The sequence below is a fragment of the Nannospalax galili genome, unplaced genomic scaffold (genome assembly GCF_000622305.1).
Source record: "Nannospalax galili isolate Female #2095 unplaced genomic scaffold, S.galili_v1.0 scaffold1415, whole genome shotgun sequence".
NCBI classification, from domain to species: Eukaryota; Metazoa; Chordata; class Mammalia; order Rodentia; family Spalacidae; genus Nannospalax; species Nannospalax galili.
In genome coordinates, this window is record NW_008336308.1 from 191686 (window position 1) to 202001 (window position 10316).

The following is a 10316-nucleotide window of genomic DNA, read 5'->3' on the forward strand; positions in this document are numbered from 1 at the left end:
GTCTCCCTGTAGCCCCCGCTGTCCTGGAAGTCACTATGTAGACCAGGTTAGCCTTGAACTCACAGAGATCTGCCTGCCTCTGCTTCCCAAGTGCTGAGATTAAAGGCTTGTGCCACCACGCCTGGCTCTTTATACTTTTTAAATGCAGGTTCTTAGAGCTATAAACTTCTCTCTTAGGACTGCTTTTAAAGTGTCCCAGAGGTTGTGTTGTGTTGTATTGTCCTTTTTGTTGAATTCCAGGAATCCTTTATTTCTTCTGATTAGTTTTGAAGAGATAAGGAGAGTCACTTCATTCTGATCAAAGGAACAGTTAACCAAGAAGATATTACAATCCTTAACATATATGCACCAAACTCTGGTGCACCCAGATTCAGAAAAACAACACTACAGAACTTTAAGAAACAGATTAACCCCAACTCAGTAATAGCAGGTGACTTCAATAACCCATGTTCTCCATTAGACAGGTCAACTGGACAAAGAATAAATAGATGTCTGAATTAAGTGATACCATACATCAAATGGACCTAACAGACATCCTTTGAATATTCCACCCAAGAACCTCTCAGCACCCCATGGAATTTTTTCAAAAATTGACCACATACTGGGCCACAAAACAAACCTCAACTATTTTGTCAGATATTAGAATTGCAACCCCTGCTTTCTTCTTAGTGCCATTTGCTTGGGATATTCTTGTCTATCCTTTTACCTTAAGGTAGTGCTTATACTTGAAGGTGAGACAGATTTATTGCAGACTGAGTTGGATTTTATTTCTTAATACATTTAGCCTGTGTCTTTTGACTTAAATGTCCATTGACATTTAAGGTTATTATTGAAAGATGTGTATTGGTTGCCATCATTTTGACTGCTGTTTGTTGTCTCTGTCTAATTTTGTGTTTCCTTGAATATATCTTTATATGTTTTCTTTCATTGCCCCTGGCATATAGTTCTTTCTCTCTCTGCTCTCTGTATTGCTTCAAGTATTCTTTGAAGGGCTGGTTTTGTGGACATGTATTCTTCAGGCTATTCATGTCATGGAAGACTTTTCTTTCCCCTCAACTATAGTAGACATTTTTGCTGGGTAAAGTATTCCGGGCTGGCATCTATTGTCATGGAGAACTGGATATACCTTGGTCCAGGCTCTCTGGCTTTCATAGTTTGCATTGATAATCAGCTGTAATTCTGATGGGCTTTCTTTTGTATGTGACTTGTTTTTCTTTTGCTGCTTTCAGTATTCTCTCTTTGTTCTGTACATTTAATGCTTTTACTATGATATATCTTGGGGAGTTTCTTTTCTTATCCTGTCTATTTAGTGTTCTATGTGCTTCCTGTATTTGTATGGAGATGTCCTTCCTTAATTTCAGGAAATTCTCTTCTACAATCCTAAGATTTGGTCAATAAATACCATTAACCTGAAATTCTTATCCTTCCTCTATTCCTATGATGCGTAGATTTGATCTTTTTACGGTGTCCCACATCTCTTGCGCATTCCATTCCTGTGTTTTTTAAATAGTCCATAATTGGGGCTGGAGAGATGGCTCAGCAGTTAAGAACACTGATTGTTCTTGCAGAAAATATTCTGGTTTTCATTTCATTCATTCTAGCGGTGAGGCTTTCCCCTATTGTTTCAAGTTGGCTTATTGAGCTTTTCACTTCCTTCTTCATTTCTGCCTGAGTTTTCTTCAATGTTTGTGTCTCTTTTGTGAATTCATTTAGAAGTTTATCCTTATCTTCTTTTAGTTCTTTGTTTGTTTGTGTGTTCTTTAAATTCATTGAATTCCTTGATCATGTTTATGATTTTTCTTTTAAGTTCAGTGTCCTGGATTATCTCTAGGGGGTTCTCCCTGTAGAACTCTTCTACAGGATTGTTGGAGTTTGGTGGGTACATAGTGTTTTGGCTTTCCATTTCATTATTATTTCATTGTGATTTTGGCATGTGAATTTCTTTTGTTGTTTATGATTCTGATATGAGAATTAAGTTGAAGTATGCTCTCTTTGTATTCTTGGCATGCCTGGATCTTTTCTTTGTTGGTTACGTAAAGCTGGTTAGTACTGGGTTCAGGTTCTCCCAGGTTTAATTTGCAGGGAACTGATGGCTTCAGATCAGCTATTCTGAACCAATTTGGGTTCCAGTCAGGTATACTCAGGCTTTCCTTACCACGTGGAGGCAGGGTCCAGGTGCTCTTGGCAGTCCCCTGCTTACTCAGCCCCTATGCCAGAGGGTGGCCAGAGGGAGGCCAGAAGTCGGCACTCTTTGGCGGTCTGCTGTGATCAGAGCTGCTACATAGGTGGAGGTCGGAGCCCACCCTCTCAGGCTGTCTGCCAGTTTCCCAGCCTTTACCTACCAAAGCCAGATCTGCCCTGGGGCCTTGACAGGAGCCTCAGGAAACCCCAGGTATGGGAATGGGTATGGCACAATTAGTGGAAGCTCACCACCACGTGGAGGAAGGATCCAGGCACTCTCAGGCAGTCCCCTGTGTTCTCAGGCCTTCTGCCAGAGGGAGGCCAGAACTCGGTGCTCGCTGGTGGTCTCAGAGCATGTCATTTTAATGGGAGGTATAATAAAATGAAAATTTATATATTTATCAGTAAAGTTGATAAGGGTGCAATTACTAGTGACATTCCATAAAGAATAAGAAATTAGGCTGGAGAGATAGCCCAGCAGTTAAGAACATTGACTATTCTTGCAGAGGACACAGGTTTGGTTTGGACCACCCACATGGCAGATAACTGCTGTCTGTAACTCCATATCCAGGGGATCTGATGCCCTCCTCTGTCCTCTGTGGGCATTGCATGCATGTGGTGCACTCATATACATAAAATAAAAGTAATTTTTAAAAAAAGAATAAGAAATTGATTTTTACAATAGGCAATTGGGCTTATTCTGGGTATGAAGAAGGTTTGGTTTGGACCACCCACATGGCAGATAACTGCTGTCTGTAACTCCAGATCCAGGGGATCTGATGCCCTCCTCTGTCCTCTGTGGGCATTGCATGCATGTGGTGCACTCATATACATAAAATAAAAGTAACTTTTAAAAAAAGAATAAGAAATTGATTTTTACAATAGGCAATTGGGCTTATTCTGGGTATGAAAGATTTGACATAAAGAGTTGGGCTTCAGTCAGCTTTCCTTTTATCAAAACTCATAAGCATGTGGTTATGAACACTAGACGTTCTCCAGAGGACCTGGGTTCAGTTCCTAGCATCCACATGTTGGATAACAGCCATCTTTAACTCCAGTTCCAGCGAAATCTGATACCCTCTTCCAGCCTTTACATGCATTGTATGCTTGTGGTGCACATGCATATATATAGGCAAAACACTCATACACATAAACCCAAAAATAAATAAATAAGTGTACAAATAAAAGTTATAAGCAATAGGAAGCATTTTTGTTAATTAGCATTGCAAGCTGAGAGTAATATTAAGGAAAGTTGTTTTTCTCTATCATAAGTTAGTGTGAATAAAAAACAGAATCAATGGGATTCCAATATTGACTGCCTCAGCTTTCAGGACCTGCTAGAAGGGAGCTTAGGCATCTCCCATGTTCAAAACCATTTTCAGGAATTTTGTTTGGTGGCTCATACTCTGTTGATGTCTTTGAGTCCAAGGAGGCAGACCCATTCATTCCTTTCAGGGATAAGACTGCCAGAAAAAAAGAAATAAATATTTTGTGGGTGACTCTATTTATAGTCAAACCAGATAAATGATTTAGGCTACAGTCTGGAGTCACTGATATCTAAGGAGATAATTGTCTAAGAAAGAAACAGATAAATGTTTACTATAGCTCATCATATTTCAGAATTTCTAGGCAATAATGATTCTGTTTCCAGGTTTACAATTTGTTTTAGCAACATAAAGAAGTTATAGACCAATTGTAAATACATGACAATGGCTCTGGTTAATGCTAATGGAAATTGAAATTTAAGCTCCATAAGTTTTGACATATAAAAATATTCTTTTAATTTTTTCAATTAAACAGTTTCATCTTATGAGCCATTTAAAGGAGGTGGAAGGCTTAGATTTTACACAGGACATTTATTCATGCTTGGTATGTCTTGTCTAGTAGAACATTCTCTAATTATGTTAGGTCAATTTGTACATTTGCATCCTATCTGAAAAAAATGACTATCAGATCCTAATGAATTTTTCCTTGTCTTTTTGGAGAAACTTTATTGTTTTAGGTGTTTGCAAGGTAATTTTTATTTATAGTGCTGATAACTGATCAAGCCTTAATAGTTTATCATTATTTTCTTCAAATAATTTCACATTATTTGAATTACATATCTTGAAAACATACCCTCTTTTGTAACTAAAGCATATAAATGCATTAACTAATTAAAATATTCAAGGGATAATTATGAAAATTATAGATGTGTTTTATGATAAATGCATGAGATAGAATTTTCTATACTTTCGTGTTTTAAAATTTTAAATTGAGCTGCGTGTGGTGGCACATGCCTTTAATGCCAGCACTTGGGAGGCAGAAGCAAGCAGATCTCTGTGAGTTTGAGGGCAGCCTGGTTTACACACTGAGTATCAGGCCAGCTGGAGCTACAGGGAGACCCTGTCTCAAAAAGACAAAAAAAAAAAAGAAAAAAAAAGAAAAGAAGTTGAAGTAAGATTAGTGGGCATAATTACTTTACTATATATTAGCTATCTTCTAGGTATCCATGTATCTATGTATCTCTCATGCTTGTCTCAATATTTCTGTGTGTATGTCCCAGGAACAATGATTTTCCCTACATAGTAATAATATCCACACAGTTCTCATTGATGCTATATAATATTCAAACTGTATTTAAATACACCCAACATTCCTATAAATTTTTTTTGTCTTTTTGAGATGGGGTCTCCCTGTAGCCACAGCTGACCTGGAACTCACGATGGAGACCAGGCTGTTCTTGGTCTCCCAGAGATCTGCCCACCTCTGTCTCATGAGTGCTGGGACTAAAGGCATACACCACCATGTCTGGCTCTTATAATTTAAAAAAAAGATTACATTTATTTATTTATGTATTTATGTATTTATGTATTTATTTGTGTGTGTTTGTGTTTGTGTGTGTCTGGTTAGCTTGGAGATTGAACTCAGGTTATCAGACTTGGTATCAAGCATCTTTACCCTCGGAGCCATCTTGCTGATCCTATATAATATGTTTATACTTTTTTATTTTTGACAATTCATTGTCTAATAAAGGTACAAGCTTATAATGTTGGTTTATCTTGTTTATTCAGTCTCCTATGTTCAGAAATAACTTCAATCATTTGTTTTTGTTTCCTTTAAGTATGCTACCTTTTCTGAAGGGTTTGAATCTGGTATTAGTCATTTAAAATGTCCCAGAGATTGGTTTTATGTGATTGCTTTCTAATAATTGCTCTTAGTTATGATTTTGGCATATATATTGATCAGTTAGTCATGTTGTATGTTGTGAGGTGGGCACACATTTGTAGTGTTAACTATGCCATTAGTGGTTCTACCAGTTTCTTCATGTCTTAAGCTGATATTAGACCTCTCCATTGCAGAGATCCTGCTTTTTCTCTTGCAATTAATACAAATCTATAACATGGTACATTGACACCTTATGAAAATTCTGTATACTAAGTCATTCACCCACTGTCCCAGTTTCCAATTTTATAATTGTCTGAACTGATTATCCTTTGGGCGCCCCGGCGCCCCGGCGTGGTGTGCGCGGGCACACCTGGAGAGTTGCGGCGGTCCTGGCCACAGGCGTCTGCTTCTCTGGTTGCGCGGTCTTTCTTGCCGTGCCCTGGCTCCGCGGCGGCGGGTGGGTTGTTGTCTGCCGCTTTTGGTGCTGAAGGTGCCTCTGCTGCTGGAGCGTTGTCCAGCCGTGTCTCCGCCCTGATTTCACCCGTGCACCCTCCTCAATATGCCGGGTCCACTGGCCACTGGACCACGTGGGAAAGTACAAGGGCGGCTAAAGCTAAGGTTCTGCGAGTCAGTGATGGAGGAATGCTGCCTCCGGAGAGGCTGGATTGCTGATAGCAAGACGCGGGACTCTGCTTAGTCCGTGTTACAGCTTTTATTAAGTGTTTAGCTCTTAGTGATCCAGCAGCTCTGTGATCCAGCTCTCTATTATTGAGAGAAGACTGGGATATTTATACCATGGGGGTAGTGGTAAAAGCTTTGGCTGATAGATACTTTGTGAGGCATTCTATTTGCATATGGAAGAGGGCTTCTGCCATGCTGCCAGACCGCTGACTGCCTGAAAAATCACACAGGAAAGCATGGTATTCCTAGAGCCAGAGGCCATGTTTATGTCAGGGCATTTGTGGCAGGCAATTCAAAAGGAGAGTCAGGAAAAATGCCAGGAAGGCACCCTGCTATGAAAGGAGTCCCAGCACATGGTTCCGAGCTTGTGAGCTATCTGGATATGAAGAGACTTCTACTTTACACAACAGAGGCCCCCAACATCCTTACCTGAATTATTACAAAATGATGAAATTTCCAAACGTCATTGCTTTATGCTTTCAAGTTGTCTTAAGTGTAATAACGATTACCTCTATATTTTTAAATTAAGACAAATAACCTGCCAGGCAGTAGAAGCTCTCAACAGTATTGTTATGGCTTAATTATTCTAAAAGACATTGTAAACTATGTCAAATATGTGTAAGCCACAGTCCCACGAGCAGAAACTTCAGACAGATCATGTACAAACAAAACCTTCCATTTGAAACCATATTCCTTGCATGAATGGTGCAATAGCAGTAGTGGTAACAAAGGGCAGCAGGTGGTTACAGACACCAGTAGTCAGGCTTACTGGTAAGGCAAACAGATTCAGAAGTATTGGTACTGAATACCTCATTGGAGAACACATCTTTGAAATCACTACCATGGGACTCAGACTCATCCCTGTTTGTTACATGATCTCTATATATGACACTGCACTTGTTTGGATGTAATTGCCTCAAGTTTAGATCAAAATATTTGACGACATGCTATGCATTGTTTATTTTAGTTCCATAGCTTTTAAAATAACCTGACTTTTCTATGCCTCTTTTTTCCAGGGTACCACAGTAATAACATCATTGACATCTGTGCTACATGATAACAAAGAATTCCCAAATCCAGAGATCTTTGACCCTGGTCACTTTCTAGATAAGAGTGGTAACTTTAAGAAAAGTGACTATTTTATTCCTTTCTCAGCAGGTAATCAAATTTATTTCTAAGGCATCAAGGTAGCTTTTAGGTGTCTGTTGAAATTTGCATTGTGTCAACTTTTGGTATGGTAGATTAACTTTAGATATGACCAGATCACCATGCCAAATGACCATGCTCTTTTTAGTTTTCTAAAAATTTATTTATTTTCATGTGCATGAGTGTTTGACCTGCATGTATGTAAGTGTCATTCAATGCATATGGAGTTCAGAAGAGGGCTTCAGATCCCCTGTAACTGGAGTTACAGATGGCAGTTAGACATCGTGTGTGTGCTGGAAATTGAATCTGAGGTCTCTGCAAGAATAATTAGTACTCTTAACCTCTAAGCCATCTCTCCAGTTCCCTAAAGATGTGTGTTTTGCCTGCATGCATGTATATCACATGTGTGCAGTGCCCACAGAGGCTAGATGAGGGCACTGGATCCCTTGGAACCAGAGTTACAATTGTCAGCTGCCATATAGGTGCTGGGAACTGAAGCTGGGTCCTCTGCAAGGGAAGCCAATGCTCTTAACCACTGAGTCATCTCTCCAGCCCAGTGCCCATGATCTTTGTCTGCCCATGAAACATCATCACTGTTGAGTCATAGTAGTGGGACTTTAAGGTGTTGAGTAGTTTTCAAATTAATGAAGCTACACTACAGTTTGGTTGAATTATATGTTTACATATATCATTGAGGTTCAATAGAACCTTTCCTAGAAATTAAGTAACCTGGTGCACTGTAAAAAAGGCAGCCAGCTCCACAACATGACAGAACATGTTCTTTGTGGTGCTTCTTAGCCCACAGGTTCATTAATGGAGATACAAATCTCCCTAAGTATAGAACAAAGTTATCACATCCAGTTAGGGAAGCAGATGAGCAGACAGTTCATTATAATCTCATAGGACTGTGCTATGATAGAGGAAAACACAAGAGGCTGAGGGAGGGGAGTGGAAGCTATGGGGAACGAGTTGTCTGTTTCTTCTCATTCCCCACTATGATGTCTTACACAGAGAATGAAACATTGTAATATCAGATAACTATGTGAGCTGCCCCAGAAAGGGCAAAGAGAGACTAAAAAGGTGAAAAGGAAGGGAATTTACAAGGCAGTAGTGAATAGAAACAGCAGGGATTTAATCTCACTCAGGGTGTCAGAATCTCCTGAATAACCCTTGTGCTGTGAGAACAACTGGCTATGGTAGGATATGCTGTATTGTTCACAGAGCACTTTTCTCTTCTCTAGTCATGGAGATCAATCTTGGATCTCTACACCTGGAGTACGTGTGCTAAGTTCCAGCCATAGAACATCCGCACTTGACACTGTGACTTTGGTTGTCATCTTTTCAATCGGTTATGGTAGAGACCATGAGAGAAAAGACGAAAACCTTTCTTTACAAATGCATGTTTTTACACAATTGAAAAAATTAAACAGAAAATTATAATTCTAGGCAATCATTGCTTCAATGAAAGCATGATTATGATAATGAAGAGCCCAAAGAAAGTGGTGTCTTAATTTCTTTACAAATAAGATAGATATGATGTTTTATAACTTCTTGAATGTAGGATAGCTTTTAGCCAGAAAGAATATAAAATCTGAACACTCATGGTCCTTCAGGATTGCTGAAAAGTGTGTACTGCTGGAGCTGACAATAGAGAGTGTGAAAAATGGAAGAAAAATCTCAGTTTCAAACACAGTGTTTGTCCCAGTCAAACAGTAAGTTAACATACTATGTTTTTACTTTGCAGGAAAACGGATTTGTGTGGGAGAGGGTCTGGCACGCATGGAGTTATTTTTATTCCTGACCACCATTTTACAGAACTTTAACCTGAAATCTCCAGTTGACCCAAAGGACCTTGATACCACCCCAGTTGCCAATGGATTTGTTTCTGTGCCACCCACGTACCAGATCTGCTTTATTCCTTTCTGAAGAAAAGTAGAAACTGTTGTGCCTGTGTCTGCAGCCCTGTCCTCCAGGGCATAGCTGACATCCTTCTGTCACGCATACCTCTTCTGACCTGCAGTCTCACGGTTCCTCTTTTCCTGAAGATCCAGGGACCACCTATCTTCCTTTTGGGGGAATTTTCTGAGTCACTGTACAAATATACCTGCAATTCCCTATGCTCTGCAATGGTTTATTGACTTTACCATTGCGAATTATTAGTTAACATTGAATTATTAACATATCATTGCTATAAAACTGAAAAATGTTTAAAATGTGAGTTCAGCATCATCTCGCCCTCCTATGTTCTAAATAAAAGAAAAATTCTGGATTAGTTTCAAAGTTTCCTTCTTTTTCTTTTTTGATATGGTCTCGTTTAGACCATGCCTGACCCAAACTCACTTAATCTTGGGTCCATTTATTTTATAAGGAAGAACTTGGAGGGTATTACTACATTATTAACTTGAATTATTTCAAATGCATTTGTATTATCCTCAAAAAGATTTTGTTGGAAATGATCAAAATAAGACTGTTCAGCATTATCTATTCTTCAATGTTCTAAATAAAACCACTATTGAATCTGGGTCAGTTTCAAAGTTTCCTTTTTTTCCTTTGTTAATATGGTCTCATTTAGGCCATGCCTGACCCAAACTTACTATGTACCTGAAGATGACCTTAAATTTCCAATCATCCTGTTTCCACCTTCCATCTCCTGGGGTTATGTGTGTGACCCATTACATCCTGTACCATTTTCTTCTTTTATTTATAAGTAGAAATGAATTAAAACAATGTCCCAGGATGTTTTTCCTTCATCTTGATGCATTCAAAGAGAGCAAGGACACGGGGTAAAAAGGCTGTGGATTAGTTACTTTTCAGTTGCTGTGATAAAACACCGTGACCAGGAAGAGTTTATCTGAACTTACAGTCCCAGTGGAATTAGTCTCTGTCATGTCAGGGATGTATGGCAGCAAGAGGTGGTCAGAGCAGGAGTAGAAACAGAAAGTTAAGTGTTCATATTTTCAAGCACTCACAAGAAGCATAGAGACACTGGGAATCTGGCAAGGTTTAAGAACTTTCTAAGATACCCTTAACTCCAGTGATGACCACATCTAAGGCCTCCCAAAACAGCACCACTAACTGGGGACAAAAATGTCCAAATATTTAGAGCCTGTGGGGGACATTCTCATTCAAACCATCACAGGTTCTTTAGCCAAGTGTCACTA

The 10316-nt window shown here is 39.2% G+C and overlaps 1 protein-coding gene across 1 annotated transcript in view; it reads left to right on the plus strand.

Moving 5' to 3' along the window:
* LOC103732445 (cytochrome P450 2C42-like) overlaps positions 1 to 9677 on the plus strand; it is a 39730-nt gene extending 30053 nt beyond the window's left edge. The window contains exons 8-9 of the mRNA XM_008831017.2: positions 7026 to 7167; positions 8900 to 9677. Coding sequence (XP_008829239.1) covers positions 7026 to 7167; positions 8900 to 9081 — 324 coding nt within the window. The 3' untranslated portion in view covers positions 9082 to 9677. The remainder of the gene's footprint in view (positions 1 to 7025; positions 7168 to 8899) is intronic.
* Positions 9678 to 10316: the final 639 nt, after the last annotated feature.